This window comes from Salvelinus alpinus, chromosome 9 (genome assembly GCF_045679555.1).
Source record: "Salvelinus alpinus chromosome 9, SLU_Salpinus.1, whole genome shotgun sequence".
In the NCBI taxonomy this organism is placed as follows: Eukaryota; Metazoa; Chordata; class Actinopteri; order Salmoniformes; family Salmonidae; genus Salvelinus; species Salvelinus alpinus.
In genome coordinates, this window is record NC_092094.1 from 49,663,434 (window position 1) to 49,683,864 (window position 20,431).

General features: G+C 43.5%; 2 protein-coding genes across 3 annotated transcripts in view; both read right to left on the bottom strand.

The window, feature by feature from the left end:
* The window catches only part of LOC139530270 (harmonin-like), a 43,703-nt gene that overhangs the window by 12,466 nt on the left and 10,806 nt on the right, over positions 1 to 20,431 (bottom strand). Inside the window, exons 11-15 of one of the 2 annotated variants that reach the window (XM_071326518.1) lie at positions 17,323 to 17,465; positions 15,940 to 16,005; positions 15,486 to 15,619; positions 14,616 to 14,689; positions 1,101 to 1,223 (exon numbers count right to left, since the gene is read on the bottom strand). In XM_071326518.1, coding sequence (XP_071182619.1) covers positions 1,101 to 1,223; positions 14,616 to 14,689; positions 15,486 to 15,619; positions 15,940 to 16,005; positions 17,323 to 17,465 — 540 coding nt within the window. The remainder of the gene's footprint in view (positions 1 to 1,100; positions 1,224 to 14,615; positions 14,690 to 15,485; positions 15,620 to 15,939; positions 16,006 to 17,322; positions 17,466 to 20,431) is intronic. The other variant, XM_071326519.1, reaches the window with a different exon arrangement.
* On the bottom strand, positions 11,261 to 14,015 carry LOC139584091 (harmonin-like). The gene is made up of 3 exons (XM_071415601.1): positions 13,628 to 14,015; positions 12,248 to 12,364; positions 11,261 to 12,025 (listed from the first exon to the last, which is right to left on the bottom strand). The coding sequence occupies exons 1-3, from the start codon at positions 13,802 to 13,804 to the stop codon at positions 11,261 to 11,263; spliced, it is 1,059 nt and encodes a 352-aa protein (XP_071271702.1). The 5' UTR covers positions 13,805 to 14,015.

Consider the following 20,431-nt stretch of genomic DNA (forward strand, 5'->3'; position numbering starts at 1 on the left):
ATTCTGCAATAGATGTTGTTCAATTGGTAACATACATTGTCTTCTTCTAATGCCTCTTAAGGGGAAAGTAATCTAAAAGTAACTGAATGTAATCAGATTACGTTAATGTGTTTGGGTAATCCAAAAGTTACGTTACTGATTACAATTTTGGACAGGTAACTAGTAACTGTAACGGATTACATTTGGAAAGTAACCTACCCAACCCTGCCTACTACCATACTCCATTCAAAGACACTGAAATATTTTGTCTTGCCCATTCACCCTCTGAATGGCACACACACAATCCATGTCTGTGGATGGAATTTGTATGTTTAAATGAATGATTAGAATATTCCACCCTGAAACTATATAATTGTATGTAATTGATTAGAATCATCAATGAAATACATTAGAATCATAAAATTATAATAAATGATGTGTGTAGTTTTAGTCAGAATTAGGGTAAAACAATATAACTGTAACAATGTCTATTATAGTATCTTAAAAACAGACTGTCTGAGCAAGATTCGGTGCCGACCTTGGCTGCGGGGGCCACTGAGAGTACTTCCCAGGGTCTCCCTATCTTGAGGGAGGACGGGGAGTGATTCTCACGGACTCCCCTAATCTTTGTCGGCTGGGTAGCAGGACAGTATGTGCATAGGATACCTACTGTTTGCGTGCATATGTATGTGCGTAAGGAGCTAGTATAAAATGAATGCTTTTGTACAACTAACCAGCGCGCCCGTGAATAAACATTTTGACTATCATAGCTGGGGCCTCTGTCTGTTTCATTCAACCAGTATCTTACAAATCCTGGGTTACAGACTGAGTAGTTAATTGAAGTTCAGTTTATGAACATCGAGAACATCATTCTCATGACAATTTGGTCCTTCGAGCCGGATCCCAATACCTGTCCCTGCCGTCCGAAGGTACCACACCGAAATACTGTGCACGGGCGGGTCATTGACCCGTAAATTAAAGACCTGTCCCCTGACATTGGAGTTCCATAACAGGCCGGTATATATATATATTAGGTCGGCAGAGACGGTGACGGGATCCAACCAACATTGCTTTTCCCAGTCTATGAGACGAAGGTCGGTAATCTTTATTCATGTTCCTACCAAATTGAAAAGGCCTGGAAATGTTTCGTTTGTTCGTTTGTTTTTATCCTTTGGGTTTGAGGAGATTTCCATGTTTCCTAGAGACGATATCTTGGAGTCCTGGTTCAGGTGATGAGACGATATCTTAAAGGGGTACACACACATATGGAATATTAGAAGTTTATTTTCTGAGTTTTAATTAAACACGTGAATTCTTTTGATAGAGGGAATGTTCTGGGAATCTGGGATACAACATGTAGAAAATGTTTGATGGTTTTTCTTTAATTTGTATAATATAGTATGAAACACGACTGTAAAAGGGTGGTATGACTTTTGACCTCTATCATGGCTTTCCTTTGTGGTCTGATCAGCCTCATGGGAGGGCCATTTGGATAATGAATTTAAGGTCATTTGTGATACTGATTTTAAGGTAATTGATTTTTATGATAGAGTTTATAGTTCTTTGACATATTTGTAATTTGAACCAAGGAGAAGAAATAAATGGCATAGCCTTGGATTTATGGTAGACTTATGTTAAGTATTTAGAACCTAATCGAAGCCAACAGGACAGGGATATATGACATCTAGGATGATTCAGGATTATTGAGAGCATCGAGATAGCCTTAATCAAAATATGTAATAACCTTAGAGATTGCCACCATAGACAGGTGATTTTTCTAAAATCCATGAGTTCAGACTCATGGACAGTGAGAAATTTAGTAAATATTTGGAAACAACCCATATTTGATACTGACTGTTATGAGAAAGAGCGCCAGACAGATAGTAGGAAGGGCAGACGGAGAAGCCCTCCCCGCACTGCTGAGACCTTGATGGTTGGGGAGGGAGTAGCATGAGGAGAGAAGATAGGAGTGACACAGAATGGGTAGATAACAGTTACTGAGTGAAAATAAAAGGGGAATGAAAGCCTAGTTGGTTTCAGGGACTAAAGTGTTAGACACTGAACCATTGCCTAGAAATTATTCTGCACAACAGGCCGAAAATAGTAGCATTGACTAGTGCCTGCGAAATAAGAAAGGAGAGAAAGGTTACTATTTACACAGACAAGCACATAGGCATTTAAAACCAAAGAAGATAAGATACTTGACAGATAATTGTTACAGGATAGCCATGAACGAACGGCCCAGGGAGAATTGGACATGTGGAAAATGAAAGGGGCGATCCTACAAGATAATGTCCGACATAAGGATAATTTACTAATCTTACCTGTCATTGTTTAGATATGCGGCAAATTGATACAGTACATGGGCAGAGCCATGTATCAACAGGGGGGATAGGTTAGGACACTTTGTGGCCTATAGGATAACGAACTAATTAAAATATTTTTATATTTTTTATAATAGATAAATATAGCAAATGGGTAGAAGCGTTCCCAACTTACTTGGCGGACACGATTATAGTAGCTAAAATATTAGGTCAAGATATTATCACTAGAGTTGGTTTACTAGGATCTATTTCTTTAAGTAATGGATGACAGTTTAGCTAATCAGGTAGAACAAATAGAAGGCCAGAGTTAGGAACCAGAATAGGTAGACATAGAAGTTGAAGATATACTAGCAGAACACATGAGAGGACTGTTTGTTAACCAAACCCGTATGTCCAAGATTTTGTGTCCAACGGGTGAATTACAGGAGAAGGTGATTCACTCAATCCAACCAGGAGACTGGGGGGGATCCAGTCCCTGAGGAGAAAAGACTGGAAGCAGCCACGATGGGAGGGACCATACCAATTGTCTCAAGGCTAAAAATAATTATTTAACCTGTCTACTCCCCTTCATCTACACTTATTGAAGTGGATTTAACAAGTGACATCAGTAAGGGATCATACCTATTCACCTGGATTCACCTGGTCAGTGTGTCATGGAAAGAGCACTTGTTCCTAATGTTTGTACACTCAGTTTATTTAGCAATTCACTAAATAAAAATGTTGCTTAAAAAATCTAGATGTTATTGTTAACACCAACACATTTCAGTGTTTCAACACATTGGTTGCAACTATAAAATATAGATTATTTTAAAGTAAACTTCCATTGTCCTACCAAGAGTTTCCAAAAATCAGTTTTTCTGTTTGCTCCACTGTTCAAGAACCTTGTTTTGTAAAGCGAGATAGCGACAGCATTTCTTATTTTCACTTCAAAACGTTGTAAAAGGAGATAACAATTCTGAATGAAAAACAGAACAGGCATGGGGTGGCAGGTAGACTAGTGGTTAGAGCGTTGTGCCAATAACTGAAAGGTTGCTAGATCGAATCCCCGAGCTGACAAGGTAAAAATCTGTTGCTCCACCCTTGAACAAGGCAGTTAACCCACTGTTCCTAGGCTGTCGTTGTAAATATGAATTTGTTCTTAAATGACTTGCCTAGTTAAATAAAGGATAAATAAAAATGTTCAGTGCATCTCTGTCTGCTAGTGTGACATCTAAAGGCTCTTCCTTCTCCTCTAGGACAGGCCTTATTGATATACACGCACACAAACACCGTCATTTGTGGCCTTCAAAATCTGAGGGCTACAGCTCCTCAATCTCCATTCAGGAGAAAGAGGACACATGTATCATGTCTCCATCACTGCAGCAACAGCTCAGTTAGCAAGGCAATCACACTGCACTTTCCATTTCAAAAAAGCAGACGTCTCCAGTTTGAAACAAATGCCAATTTAATTGAAAAGCGTCCGTCATGGCTGGAGACATCAGTCTGAGGGAGTCAGAATGAACGTTAATTAAATCTGGCTGAATGAGAAGCCAATTTATTGTAATGACATTGATGCCTTTTTAATAGCATCATGTAGGTGTTTAGAAAAGCATCAACAGAACAAAAGGCTATCTGCGGTACGAGTTTGTATCTCAAATAGCATCCTATCCCCTATATAGTGCACTACTTTCCACCAGTTATAGTGCAGAATATGTGGAATAGCAGGGTGCCGATTGAGATTCCCACAGAGTTTATTTTAAGGCAAGGAATGTTAACTCAAGGTTTTTAATAACAATAAGCATGATATGTAGGGTCGAGTAAAAACATGGAGGTCCTTCTTCCCATTGCACAGGAAGTTGCTTGTGGTCTCAGTTTGTATGAAACACTAATATGCCATTGACAGCGGGACAACGCACTGTCAGTTCAGTTCAGGGCAACCTGAACACTAAAAGGAAGACGTACAACCACATATCTACACTACTCAGCATCCACACCATCTGCATATCTACCTTGAGACAAAAGAAGGCCCAATGCATGTACATAACCTCCACAGTCAATTTAGTTGAACTATCGAATGTGTACAAGGAACTACTGTGTCCAACAGAAAGGACAGATTGGGAACCAGGGAAATAAAGGAGGCAGTCACTCCACACGTCACTCTGAGGAAGAAAGGTGGATTGATTTAGATTACAAAGAGGGGAAAACAACCACTAAACTACTAAGAACCACTCAGAGCAGAGGAGAGCACAGTCAGGGGAGAAGGTGGTGATGGGTATGGATTACTTGTCTCTTGTTGTTGGACCTAAACGAGTTGTTATACGTCACCATCCGTTTCAGCATCTCCGGGGGCTGTAACACAGGAACCAGACAGTAGTCATTAGATTGACACTACGACACCTCGCTTCACCCCCCCCCCCATGCTCCTTCTCTCCCTCCATGCCTTAGGGTGTGTCATGCCTGTCCTGTGAGGATCTGAATGGGTCAGATCAGCTTGGCAATGGATGACAATAACAAGGCCCTCTCTCTCCCATGGGGGGGGGGGGGGGGGGGGGGGGGGGGCTGCTGGGGGGTTGACAGTTCACACCCTGTCATAAATTACAGGAGAAGGAGACTTTCTCTCCCACTCCAGTATTTAACCCAAGGAATGTTCTTTGTTTCACAGAAGTTTTCCCGCCGAAACTCTAGCACATCAAAAGTGAATACTGGAACAATAATTCTAACATAAGAATATGGGGAATGATCAGTGGGGAGCTATAGAAAACGAATGCCATATTGGTTTTCATTTTGTGATGTCATTAGAAATTTGGCTTGTCAACAAGAACCCTGACAAACTTTTACAGATGCACAATCGAGAGCATCCTGTCGGGCTCTATCACAGCCTGGTACGGCAACTGCACCGCCCTCAACCGCAAGGCTCTCCAGAGGGTGGTGCAGTCTGCACAACGCATCACCGGGGGCAACCTACCTGCCCTACATGACACCTACAGCACCCAATGTCACAGGAAGGCCAAAAAGATCATCAAGGACATCAACCACCCGAGCCACTGCCTGTTCACACCACTATCATCCAAAAGGCGAGGTCAGTACAGGTGCATCAAAGCTGGGACCGAGAGACTGAAAAACAGTTTCTATCTCAAGGCCATCAGACTGCTAAAGAGCAATCACTAACTCAGAGAGGCTGCTGCCTACATTGAGACCCAATCACTGACCACTTTAATAAATGGATCATTAGTCACTTTATACAATTCACTCTAAATAATGCCACTTTAATAATGTTTACATATCTTCCATCCTCATATCACATGTATATACTGTATTTTATACCATCTATTGCACCTTGCTTATGCCGCTCGGCAATCGCTCATCCATTTACTTACATGTACATATTCTCATTCAACCCTTTAGATTTGTGTGTATTAGGTAGTTGTTGGGGAATTGTTAGATTACTTGTTAGATATTACTGCACTGTCGGAACTAGAAGCACAAGCATTTCGCTACACTCGCATTAACATCTGCTAACTATGTGTATGTGACAAATAAAATGTAATTAAAAACTGTATGGACGTAATACTGTAACTTAGAAAGTATATCCCCTTTATCTGTCAAGTTTCCATCCAATACGTTGTGCATATAATATGACATATTAAGAAAGTATTGTTGTTAAGATATGAATGTGATTTTAAGAGGTATAAGAGAATCTATCTCCTATAAACTGTGCATAAGTAGGTAGCCACGCCCCGATAAGGTCAGAGAGAGTGTCAGATGGACGGAACTGTCCCCTTCGGCCAGAGGACATAAAAGGTTTGCCAACAGAGATTAACATCAGACCAGGAAATGTGAGGCGGTAGCTACATGTTTGAAAAGGTTGTAACTTTGAAAATCAACACGAGGTGAAGAAATAAACTCGAGCGAGCTGCAGCTCATGTCCATCATGGTCCAAATGCTGAATAATCAACACAAGGTGTAGGCGAGAAGCTCACCTCCCAGACAATCACTGAGAAGTCAGTGACTCTCTAAGTGAGACTATCCTACTACGCTCATCACCAATGGGAACCGTGACACGGCTGGCTAGCTACCTTCCAGAGTGAACAATAGTAGAAGACGGGAAAGTGGAGACCCCTTTCAGACAATCAGAGCCATACAGCAACCTTCCTAAGGAGGGCTGGTTCCGACCGAACAAAGGCACTCACACGTAAATACATTCATGATTTCTTATTCCAAACGGGCAGTGGTTTCTGTGCAAACTATATGATTAATGTGAGAATAGTTCTGTAGTGTCTATTTCTCTTTCTCTCTCTCCCGCTCCGTGTCGTTGTGTAAAAAGCCCCCATATTGTAGAAGTCCACTAGGGACCTTTGTCTCATGTATTAAGTGTGTATCTTATCCTGTTATTATTTAGTTAGCTTGTAAATAAATTATTCAACTAATTTGTGTAGTACTGAATCATGAGTACAGCTGGTGTTTTTGTAGATGCATGAGGTTATGACTGTTCATAATGATAAGAGGTAATGATTAATAAGATGACTGTTTATCGATGTAATATATATATCTTATAGAGTTTAATTCGGGAGATGGTAACTCTTTAAACAATCTCTTCCGTGGTGCCCCAAACTCCTAATTAGTTAGTTGTCACATGATCAATTTAGTCGGGTAACAATTAAACATAGTTAGTGGATTAAATAAATAACAGTCATCAGCTTAATGAAAATAAAGTCATGACAGATTGATTATAAATACTAGATGGTCAACTATCTGGGGGTATTTCAAGATATGCGGGGACTTAGGAGGACTGTACTGCTGGAGAGGGCGGGTTAAATATACATTTGTAATATGATATGGAATGTGTATTGTACTGTGAAATGTGGTTGAGAAGTGGTTTGATGGTATGGCCGGGGGACTCACTGGGGGTACTGTGGTGTTTCAATATAGTGAGGATGGCTTATTAAAGAAATACAAAAAGTCTCTCTCTGTTTCTCTCTTTATGAGTCGCTTCCTCTTTCTTTCAGAGTCTCTCTCTGTCTCCCTCTGTCTGTGCTCCCTCTGTCTAGGCTCCCGAGTGGCGCAGTGGTCTAAGGCACTGCATCTCAGTGCAAGAGGCATCACTATAGTACCTGATTCAAATCCAGACTGTACCATTTCTGGCTGTGATTGGGAGGGTGGCGCACAATTGGCCCAGCGTTGTCCGGGTTTGGCCGGAGTAGGCCATCATTGTAAATAAGAATTTGTTCTTAACTGACTTTCCTAGTTAAATAAAGGTTAATTTAAAAAAAAAAATTTTTTTTAAGTCTGTCTCTCTGTCAACATCAGCAAAACCTTCACCTGGGATCAACTTCACCTTACAAGTGGTAGAGAAATAATCCTCCATGTTGGTACCACATTATCTCATTTGCATCCTAACTAGACTGTAGCTAACTGCTTTGGATCTTCTAGGGCTAACACAGCAGCCAATCAAAAGGGGACCATCGTGCTCTCCCAGAACTTTGGTTGGTGTGTAAAACCTGTAAACTCATATAAGCAAAAAGATGTGATGGGTCTGCACTCAAAAAGATGTGGCATAAGGCTGATATCATTTTTCGATTTGGTTTATTATTTTATTTGCATCAGCAATAGCGTACACAGACATTTCAGCTTTGTAGCCTTCTTCAGTGTGTAGGTAGTAATCTTTTTCATTCAAAACAGCATTTACAGGGAACACAGGTGAGCAACTGGTGAGCAACAGGTGCTTCTAATCAATGTTGCCACTCATCTGCCAATCAGGTTCTCTGGTCTACCCACATACAATCACAAAGAAATTCAGAATTATAGTGTACAGGAGCAGGCACAAAGAGCAATTGGGGGTATGAGACGTGAACCGTCCGCTCATTTGGATACATTATATACATGTACGAGATAGCTTACCACAAAGGGCATCAGGCTAGGTCGTTCATAAATATGTGAGCCTAACTCATAAATTATATGCAAAATATGATATGGACAGTGTTCTTGATAAGGACAGAGTTTAAATTGCTGTGTCCTATAAATGCTGTTTTGAATGAAAAATATTACCTACAGACTGAAGAAGGCCGCAAAGCCGAAACGTTTGATGCAGTGAAAAGAATAAAACAATTGAAAAACGGAAGTCAACTTTATGCAACATCCTTGAGTGCTAACACAGCAGTCACCAAACGTCAGAGCCTGAAACTGACTGCACCTAAACTGTAACTGTAGGCTATATCCACGGGTGGTGGCCTGAGATAGGGCTGAGACGGGCTGAGATAGGCATCCTGTGTGGTCTAAATTGCAGCAGATAGAGCGTCAGTCTTACAGACGGACAGTAGGGCTTGAGAGGGTCTCAGCATCAACCTGCAGCAGAGTTTCTCCACCGTTTCTGTGACTCTGACTCATAAGTCATTCTGGATAACAGCTTGGGGTTGTCTGGTGATCTAAGCCGCTGCTGCTTCGAATCCATCCCACCGCTCTTTCAGCAATCTCTCTCCTACCATTCACCTATAGCTCTCTCTCTATCCAATAAACATACAAAGATGTATATAGAGAGATATTTTTGAAACAATCCAAAATAATTAGGTGCCGCCTTTGTAACTTCTGTCTGTGAACTTAAGGGCTTTTCCCCCCCGTGGATCTGTCCCCTTCAGATGAATAGCATCGCAAAGACTCAGACAACCTATCGGGAACATCAATGTATTCCGAATTTCAGACAGGCAAAGAAACAATACACTCTCACTCCTCTCACTATTGGAATGTGAGTCATGTTCTGATGCTGTATCATTTCACTCAGCTACTAAGACGTTCTGCAGCTAAACTGCAAAAACTATCACGCTCTCTCAGTTTGTGGATTCATCTTTGACAACAGAATTGGATGATATATAAAAGCCAGGCCTGATCCTCCCTTGGTTTTTCTGGATAGTGATGACACATGGTAAATGACCAGTTGGGAGCAGAGTAATGACAGGGTCTCCTCCTGATAAGGAAGTTAGCATCGGTACACTAACCAGCCTTGTCTGGTGCAGCAGAGAAACAGCGTGAACAAACGTAGCACCCCGGCTAAGGGGAGTGACAGGAGAACACAGCAAGCATGCGCAGAGGGGTTGAGGGTGTTTAGGGAGAGGGAGAGAGGAGGAGTAGGCGGACAGTGCTGAGTCTGTGTTTCTTACCAGGCCCTCAGCGTGTAGGGTAGGTCGATGGGACTGATTCTGGGACAGCATGACTGGTTTAGACATGACAGGGGCCATCTGACGCCTCTGGTTGGGCGGGCTAGGAGCGATTTGCTATTAGGAACATCCGAGCAGCGGCAGAAAGGACAGCAAACAATGGGGTTACAGCGGGCTTCAGTGAGCAGAGCACCATGGGCATTATTGAAAAGAACACATTGGGATTCTACTGCTAAATCCCAGAGCAAACCGCTCATTATAAAACCAGTGACATCAGAGCTTTAACCCTGTGATTTAATCCTATATACACTACCGTTCAAAAGTTTGGGGTCACTAGAAATGTCCTTGTTTTTGTCCATTAAAATAACATCAAATTGATCAGAAATACAGTGTAGACATTGTTAATGTTGTAAATGACTATTGTAGCTGGAAACTGCAGATTTTTTATGGAATATCTACATAGGCGTACAGAGGCCCATTATCAGCAACCAGCACTCCTGTGTTCCAATGGCACATTGTGTTAGCTAATCCAAGTATATCATTTTAAAAGGCTAATTGATCTTTAGAAAACCCTTTTGCAATTATGTTAGTATAGCTGAAAACTGTTGTCCTGATTAAAGAAGCAATAAAACTGGCCTTCTTTAGACTAGTTGAGTATCTGGTACATCAGCATTTGTGGGTTCGATTACAGGCTCAAAATGGCCTCTGTACGCCTATGTAGATATTCCATAAAAAATCTGCAGTTTCCAGCTACAATAGTCATTTACAACATCAACAATGTCGACACAGTATTTCTCATCAATTTGATGTTATTTTAATTGAAATTTTTTGGTGCTTTTCTTTCAAAAACAAGGACATGTCTAAGTGACTCCAAACTTTTGAACTGTAGTATATATTATATATGTGTAACCCCATAAGATCAGAGCCCTGGGAATGTTCCAGAACTATGAAGAACGTGGCATGGCTTTAAAGTCAACAGCTCTCCAGCTTGTCTAAAAATTTGCTGACATCACAGAAGAACTTCCTCCACTACAGGAGCGATCTAGGCAGGCTTCACTGACCACTATTTACACTCTCAAAGATCGAATGACGGGAGGGAGCAGACTTACCAGGGAATTGCTCAAATTGGAGATGCCACTGATATGGGAAGTGTTTCTCATCACCTGAACCAGGAAAACACAGTAGTATCATGTACTTATCCCTGAATCATCATTACAGAACGCTACTGGAATAGTAATGTCAAACACACACACACAGTGGTGGTTTCAAATGGAACACACATGTAGGAAAGGAGATATCATGCACTTGAAGAGGAGCTTTTCAGTCATGACTCGCAACCTCTCTCGCCTATAGACAATCTTACCCACCACGTCACGCCATGCAATTCTACACCCACTGCTGTCAAATACGATAACACAATACAAAATCAGAGCCACCGCAAACAGACCGAATAAAAACCAACAACTGCATCCATGATTGAATTTAATCGGAGAGGAAATTGACATTGTTCTTCACAACATTCAGTCATTGCGACTCAGTGATGCGTTTCCTCTCCCTTTCATGAATTAAATAACCACGCATCTTCCCAGCACAGATCATGCAGAGTACCGTCCTTAAACATTCCCCTGCCCCCTTGATGTTCTGAGATCTGAAGGAACAAGATGTTAGCAGGAACGTAACAGCATCTCTTCCCTAAACCAATTGGATGGTTTAGTGGGAGCCATCAAAAGTAGTTGCTCACACCTGTCCGCTCCTATCAGCTCTGCTTAAACGTTTTCGGGGGAAGGGCAAGGGAGACGGGCTAGGGGTTGTTTTCAGACCAAGCCATAGTCACACCAGGGAGGCTACCTTAGGGCTGGAGGGGTAGGACATTTCACTGGCGTTGGACGAGTAGTAACCGCCCCTCGGCATGTACCCGCCCCCTTCCCACTCGCTCCTTGTCTCTGGGGGACTGGTGGGGTGGTGGTGGTACCCTCCATGGGACCCTCCCCCCAGCTGCTCCTCAGGATGCTGGGAGGGTGGGGGCGGAGAAGGTGGGGCAGGAGGAGGGGGAAGCTGAGGGGAGGGACGGGGAGAGGACGGGGGCCTGTAGGACTGGAAGGTAGGGGGATAGTGTGAGGAGGAGGGAGGAAAGTTAGAGATTGGGGTAGGAGGGTAGTGAGAGGAGATGGAGGTAGGAGGGTACTTAGAAAAAGGAGGTGGAGGGGGAGGTGGGGGTGGAGGTGGAGGTGGGGGTGGTGGAGGAGGAGGAGGAGGAGGGGGCTGGCGTCCTCTGGAGGCCGCGGTAGAAGCAGAGGGAGGGGGCTTGCGGGTGGAGGGGGGAGAAGGGGGGAGGCGTTGGGGCGATGGTCGTGGTGAGGCAGGAGAGAAGTTGGGGATGGTGGGGTTGAGTCTGGGAGAGGGTGGAGGGAGAGGTAGGGGGGGCGGGGGCTGGGAGGAAGAAGGCTGGGTGGGGGCCAGTCTCTTCAGGGGCCCCCTCAGGCTCTGGTCCACCTCATCCAAGTTCAAATCATCAAGGTCAGTGGTGGCCAGCTGGAGACCCCCGGGGAAACGCCTCACCATGGGACCAGAGGCAGGAGACCGAGGAGGGGACATCTGAAGGACAAGCCCAGCCTCTCAGACACGCACAACCACAGAGCTATCATGGTACACACAGTCACAGATCTTTGTGGCCTACGACAAATCTATTAATTAGCAACGGAAGGGAAAAAACATGTAATGATTGAAGAAAAGTTACTACACATAAAAATATCAGATGTGATAGGACCACCGGTGTTCCTAGCTGATACGCAGATAGAGAAGGGGTTCTAGATGTACCTCTGGGGACTCGTTCTCCACACAGGAAATCTGTTCCAGGCGTGTCTGACAGAGACGTTCCACCCAGTGCTGCACCTTCTCTGACTCCTCCAGATCCTCCCGCTCTGTCTCTGACACCTGGGGCACGGCACAGCGCAACGCAACACTCAAGACTGGGTCCCTGACTCCCGTATAGAACAACATACTGTATAACTCAAGGCTGGGTTAGGGCTTAGTCATACACCAAAGTATAAATGAATAAAGAAGACACACCCTATTGAAAAGGTGCTGATGGGAAGTCAACTCAGAAGATGAAAGTCACTCTTTTCTCATTTTATGTTATTTCCTCACTCATACAGAATCACGTTCCACAGAACTCCTACCTCCTGCGCCAGTCTATTGATCATTACTCCTACCTCCTGCGCCAGTCTACTGATCATTACTCCTACCTCCTGCGCCAGTCTACTGATCATTACTCCTACCTCCTGCGCCAGTCTACTGATCATTACTCCTACCTCCTGCGCCAGTCTACTGATCATTACTCCTACCTCCTGCGCCAGTCTACTGATCATTACTCCTACCTCCTGCACCAGTCTACTGATCATTACTCCTACCTCCTGCGCCAGTCTACTGATCATTACTCCTACCTCCTGCGCCAGTCTACTTTATTACTCCTACCACCTGCACCAGTCTACTGATCATTACTCCTACCTCCTACGCCAGTCTACTGATCATTACTCCTACCTCCTGTGCCAGTCTACTGATCATTACCCCTACCTCCTGCGCCAGTCTACTGTTCATTACTCCTACCTCCTGCACCAGTCTACTGATCATTACTCCTACCTCCTGCGCCAGTCTACTGATCATTACTCCTACCTCCTGCGCCAGTCTACTTTATTACTCCTACCACCTGCACCAGTCTACTGATCATTACTCCTACCTCCTGCGCCAGTCTACTGATCATTACCCCTACCTCCTGCGCCAGTCTACTGTTCATTACTCCTACCTCCTACGCCAGTCTACTGATCATTACTCCTACCTCCTGCACCAGTCTACTGATCATTACTCCTACCTCCTGCGCCAGTCTACTGACCATTACTCCTACCTCCTGCACCAGTCTACTGATCATTCCTCCCACCTTCTGCGCCAGTCTACTGATCATTACTCCTACCTCCTGCGCCAGTTTACTGATCATTACTCCTACCTCCTGCGTCAGTCTACTGTTCATTACTCCTACCTCTGCACCAGTCTACTGATCATTACTCCTACCTCCTGCGCCAGTCTACTGATCATTACTCCTACCTCCTGCACCAGTCTACTGATCATTCCTCCTACCTCCTGCGCCAGTTTACTGATCATTACTCCTACCTCCTGCACCAGTCTACTGATCATTACTCCTACCTCCTGCACCAGTCTACTGATCTTCAGCTGCTTCTCTCGTTCATACATCTCCTCTTTCTCTGCAGCCAGCTTGAGCTCAAACTCCATCTCCTTCTTGTTTTTCCTTTGTTCCTGCAGGGTGTCCGTATTGGACACCTTCTTCTTCTTCCTCTTCTTCTCTCCTTTCTGAGACATCATTCATGTTTATCGTTATAGAAACCAGGGAGAAACCAGAACCCATTCCACCCCAAACCGTACAAACCGTCCAAGGACCAAGACTAGAAACTACACAGTAAGGTTCTACAATAATATATTATAGAACTGCCACAGCATTGTGGTGACAGAACCAGTAAACAAGTGAAGTTTTTTTGCTCGAAGTGAAATATGTCGGTTAGCTTTGACAGAACACATCTCACAGCACACCAAACTGCGACCGTACAGAGTACCTTGCGGAGTGTGGGCAGCTTCCCTTCGTAGCGATAAAACCATCCAAAAGCTATAGAGAAAAAAACAACGCCAAACAGAGTCACTCGGATGCCGAGGCAGGAATTAGCCTGGTCCCAGATTTGTTTGGGCTTTTGCCTACTCCACTGTCATTGTCAAGCCAAACTGTCATGCATGTATTGCATCACAATTCCATGAAGAGAGCAGAAACAGACTGACACTCAGGCTAAGGAGGACTCAGAGCAGAACTTCAGCAACTATAGAGAAAAAGCATGCTACAGTTCGTCAACTAAATCCACTGCACGCAACAGAAATGAATGGAGAAAGACAGCTCAAGGGGTTGTATTCAGAAAGATGGCACCTTGTTAAGATGAATGCTAGGCAGTTTTGGAAATATATGAAAAGCTAGCTAAAGCAGAAACAGCCTAGCATCCAGGCTAGCCCTACTAAGGTGTGGGAGCCTGTCAATGGGTTTTGATTGTCAAAGGAAATGGTGTTGCGAGTGGTGTTGTAGTGCGTCTCTGACGCTGCGATCTGTGGGTACACTGTGAGACCCGTCACTCACTTCACTCCCCTCTTCCTCCACCTCCTGCTGCTCTTCATCGTCGTCGTCAGCCTGAAAAGAGCTTGCTCCAATGTCTGGCAGTGAAGGGAGTCAGAGAAGCACGGCACACAGTGGAGGAAGAGAGGAGACAGACAGCATGCAAAGAGATGAAACACAACTGTAAATCTAGGCCCTTACAGTTTCTGCTGATCTACACGGTCTTCCTTGGATCTATTCATTCATCTATAGCACTCAAACGCAACTCTGGACCTCGAAGACATTTCAACTGCATTTTTTCATTGTTCCCCTCTAGTCAGGGGCACTCATGTAGTCAGTAAGCGCCAAGTCTAAGTCCAAGAGGCTTCTAAACAGCTTCTACCCCCAAGCCATAAGACTCCAGAACATCTAATCAAATGGCCTCCCAGACTATTTGCATTGCCCCCCCCCCACCTCTTTTACACCGCTGCTACTCTCTGTTGTTATCATCTATGCATAGTCACTTTAATAACTCTACCTACATGTACATATTACCTCAACTAACCAGTGCCCCCGGTTATATACCCCCCTGTATATAGTCTCGCTATTGTTATTTTACTGCTGCTCTTTAATTACTTGTTACTTTTATTTCTTATTCTTCTTCGTATTCTTTTCAACTGCATTGTTGGTTAGGGGCTCGTAAATAAGCATTACACTGTAAGGTCTACACTTGTTGTATTCGGCGCATGTAAAATATGATTTTATTTAGACCTGTGACACCAGGTGTGTGCAATTAATTATCAGGTAGAAAAGAAAACCAGCAGGCTCCGGACCTTGTGGGGTAAGAGTTGAGTACCCCTGCTCTACAGATTCATTAGACACTATCAGAGGTACCACCTGACCCACTGTCCTTACCAGAGTTCTTGGACTTGGGGGGTGTGGTGTTGATTTCGGGCGGGGCCGGAGAGGGACTCTTGGTTTTGGGTTGCTCTCTAGGCGCCCAGTCCTCCTCCCACTCCCTGTGGTGCTTCCTCTCCGCAGCCTCGATCCTACGCACACACAGGCACGCATGCATCCACACAAGCACGCACACATAGACACACACAGGTCAGGAGGTCACTGGGCCACCCAAACTAAACATTCTCTGATATAGTTGTGAACACACAAGAGAACTGAAGCTCTCTGATCTCAACTACACGGTCTGTGCAGTTTTGATAGATCCTGGCTTCCCTTCATGCAATACTCCCAGTCCCTGACTGATCTGCCTGTTTCACTACGGAAATAATTAGTCATATGCGTAACATTATGTACGTAACATACAAGATACATACGCTTTGCAATAAATATGCAAAGCGGGGTGAAAACCCACTTCTTCATCTCCTTCCGATAGCGTTCCTCTTCCTCAGCAGTCTTCTGAGAAATCTCCATCTTTCTCCTGTTCGCAACACAAAGAAACATTTATATATATTGACATGTACGGTATGGATGACTAAAATCCAATTTTATGGGAAATAACAACATATTCTGAAATTGTATAGGACTGAGATACTGTATATAGTACAGCCTATTCTTCTGGAGATAGCGTCAGTATAATAGATTCACTGTGAAAGCCATGTTGATGACAAGTTGGTACACTGAGTGTACAAAACATTAAGAACACACTCCTCTTTCCATGACACACTAACCAGGCGAATCCAGGTGAATAGCTATGATCCCTTACTGATGTCACTTGTTAAATCCACTTCAATAGGTGTAGATGAAGGGGAGGAGACAGGTTAAAGAAGGATGTTTAAGCCTCGAGACAATTGAGACATGGATTTTGTGTGTGCGCCATTCAGATGGTAACAGGGCAAGACAAAATATTGAAATGCCTTTGAACGGGGTATGCAACGCTGCTGGGTTTTTCACGCTCAACAGTTTCCCTTGTGTATCAAGAATGGTCCACCACCCAAACGACATCCAGCCAACTTGACACAACTGTGGGAAGTATCGGAGTCAACATCGACCAGCATCCCCGTGGAAAGCTTTCGACACCTTGTAGTGTCCATTCCCGTACGAATTGAGGCTGTTCTGAATATTAGGATATACACTGGCATACTTAGTGTATATCTCATGTGTCAATCAGAAAAAAAACGAATATTTTGTTTTGCTTGTCTCTGATTGCTATCACTGCTAGTGAAAAGCCTGTTATTTTCTAGTGTACAGAGCCAAGAGATAAAGTCTCTGTGCTCTATGGCTGTCAGCACCTGACTATTTTGGCAAACTGAACGTGGGTTAACAAGTGAAAACCAACATACAGTATGTTTCAGTCCTCACTTATTGTCTGTGCTCTCCCTCTCTCTCTGGGTGTGTCAAGAGAGGCTTCTCTTCATAAAGCATATGCACAGACAACAATAACTTTTAGCAAAAATACATAATGATCAGTTTATGAATTCCCAATTGCCAAAGCTTCAGCTCTCTGAATAAAATAATCATTTATAGTCATCAATTGCTGGTTTTGTTGCTTTTTCTGTCCAACCTTCCCATCATTCTTTGGGCTGCCTTTCCGTACAATAGTTCAGTACAATAGTTTTCCCTCCAAAGGGCCTTATCTATTCTGATAAAGCCCCAGCCACATTGGAAATATGTTTGACCACTTCTTTGAGTTGCCCTTGATGATTTTAAATGCCATACATCCAATTATGTGGTTTAAATTGGGTTTTAAATCTCAAAACGAATCAACCAATCAATCAGTCCACTGATATCCACTCACTGCCTCTCTTTCTCCTGCTGCTCCTTGACCATCTTGTTAGTCTCCAGGGCAACCCTTTTCTGGTGCATCAACTCTCGTCTGTCCAGCTCCCTGCGAGCCTCCACCGCCAGACGCTCCTCGTCTGTCATAAACAACTCACTGCCCTGTGGGGGGGGGGGGGGGGGGGGGGCAGACGGACAATCAGGAAGGGGAGGGTTCAAATATCTCCATTTTTAAACATTTGGTGAGCCTTAGAATTAAAAACCTCATATCGATTACCAAACGTTGTATATATAATGTATGGCTCTTAGGTTGGACACCCAAACACTTGATACGGCTGACAGTCTGTTCTGAACTGGAGCAACTCGCGCGACAAGAAGTTGCCCCCCTCCCGCTAACTGGGCAACTTTTGTCTGTAAATTAAGGGGACTATGTATTTTGAAAGACGTTGAGGATTATAATAACTACAGCGTTGATGTCATACAAGCAAGCCAAACACCCGTGAGTCCAAATGTGCACTTCACATTTCCATATCATAAATCTCATGTCATAAACAGTGTCAACGTTTATGATCACTATGTTTGATGTACATTTAGTTACAATATGACATGACATCATACCCTGGGTTGTTCTGAACAGAATGAGACTATGTTTGTCTATTGAGAGAGAAAGAAATGTTCTGCAGCACACGCACCTGAATGCACTTGTGACTGCGTTCCCTGCAAACCAAGATTCAGTCTTATTTAAGGTGAGCTTGCCACGAAGCATCAGGTAGCCTAGTGGTTAGAGTGTTGGGCCAGTAACTGAAAGGTTGCTAGATCGAATCCCCGAGCTGACGAGGTAGAAGTCTGTCGTTCTGCCCCTGAACAAGGCAGTTAACCCACTGTTCCTAGGCCGTCATTGTAAATAAGCATTTGCTCTTAACTGACATGCCTAGTAAAATAAATAAATAAACTGTTGTGTCTAATAATTTTTTATTTGTATTTTGTATTTCTTTTTAACCTTTATTTAACTAGGCAAGTCAGTTAAGAACAAATTCTTATTTAAGAACAAATTCTTATGTTCCCATAATCTCCAAAATGTTCCCTTTCAATAACTAGCATGGTTATGCATTTCATATTTCTTCTGTAAGAAACATTTACATTTAGCCCTATCCATATTGGCCCATTCCCACGAGTGTAATTAACTCAGCAACCACACCTGCGTGGAAGCACCTACTTTCAAGACTTCATTAACTCAAGCATTTCCTTTATTTTGACAGTTAACTGTATGTCACCGGTGTTAACTCGCTCAAGTATACGGACGAATCAATAAGAAGGCACTCTGCACTTGTTTGCACACAAATCAACAGAACACACACAGGAACAATTCTCAATTGAACGGTATTTCCTCTGCTAGCAGTAAATGAGAGAAGATGGCGTGTGACAAGAACACAGCCCTGTAACTGAGGCCTGATGACAACCACCTGGTAAATGACTTTCCGAAATGAGTCATGTTCTCCTCCAGAAGCAGACTTTGTCTGGGTAAATGTTCTAAAAATAGACATACACATTATCCTACTCTGTAGGTGGATATAATGCAGATCACAGGAGGTTGGTGGCACCTTAATTGGGGAGGAGGGGCTCGTGGTAATGGCTGGAGCGGAATGAGTGGAATGCTATCAAATACGTCAAACGCACGGTTTCCATGTGTCTGATGCCATTCCATTTGCTCCGTTCCAGCCATTATTACGAGCCGTGCTCCCCGCAGCAGCCTCCACTGATGCAGATGTTGTTGTCTTCTGCATTACCTGTGTAAACTGTGGTGCGAGTATAAAGCTTACTTGGCTCTAGGGTAAACTTGGATAGAAGATAGATTTTTATCAAAGTTATTCACATTTTCCAAAATTGTCAAAACTGCTCGGGGTATGCGAGACTCCAGTAGGAACTAACATGCTGAACACACCGCTCGCATTGCAAAATAAATGTACACATGCATGTTATTCAATCATTTAATCCAAACTGCTCGCGGGTGCCAACGAGCATCTGCGTAGGCAGGCGCTAAAATAGAACTTGGTCCTATTTTTTATGCTTGACGCGCTGCAAGTCCCGCCTCTCCCATCTCCTCATTGATTTTAAGGAGCATATACCCACGTGGGTGATTAAAAGATTAACTGAGGTCCACACTCCAGTCCAGTTGGTGGAGGTAATGCACCTTAAAGTTGGTTGCCAACCGCCATATAAAGTCCACAGAAGAAGAAGAACAAGACCGAAGAAGGAGAGATCACTGGAAACGAACTAGGTTTCCCCTTTTATCGATGGAATAATTGTCGGACTAGAGAACACATGATTTTATGACTCAAAATGGGTCAACGTTCTACAAAGATCCAGAAAAAAAGGACCTTGTGCATTTCAGGTAAAATAACAACCCAATGTTAATATCCCAGGACAAATTAGCTTGCAATAGCAAGCGAGCTAAATGGTCATGAATGTTTCATGTGTTTTGACCTGTCCCCAAATTAATATAAATGAATATAGTTGTTTCAGAGTTTGTTTTGATATTTCAACCTTCGTGTCCGCGTCTGGGATGAATGGACAAAATAAACATGTTCGCGATGGTGCAGTCTAGTCAGCATGTAAAAGTAATACATCAAGTAAGACGCCGCTGCAGATAAATTGGGGAAATGTTGAGGAAGCACTATTCATAGGGCCGGCCTTAGGCATAAGTGACATAAGCAACCTTTTAGGGTCCCGCGGCCGCTAGGGGACCCCTGAACCAAAAGTAAATGAGTTGGAGTCTCAACTTTGTGTTGAGAGTTAAGAGTAGTAGAATACACATTGTGCAGTTTCAAAATTTGGTTGTGTATCAGCAGGTTTTCTTTTGTTATGTCAGTCACTGACAGTCACTCAATTAGCCCATGTCTAGCCAGCTATCTAAACTTGTAGTAATCACGGTTGGATTACCGACCCGGCACGCAGGACACGTGCAAAATTTTCTCTCTGCCCTATGGCAAAACGAGTCGAGTTGCATGCAATTAGTTCTAAAATGGCTAAATCTTCTCTCCACCCCATGGCAAAATGTGTAGAATTGCAGCAAACGTGCTTCAAAAGTGCAAAATTTTCTCTAAGCCCCATGGCAAAACGTGTAGAAT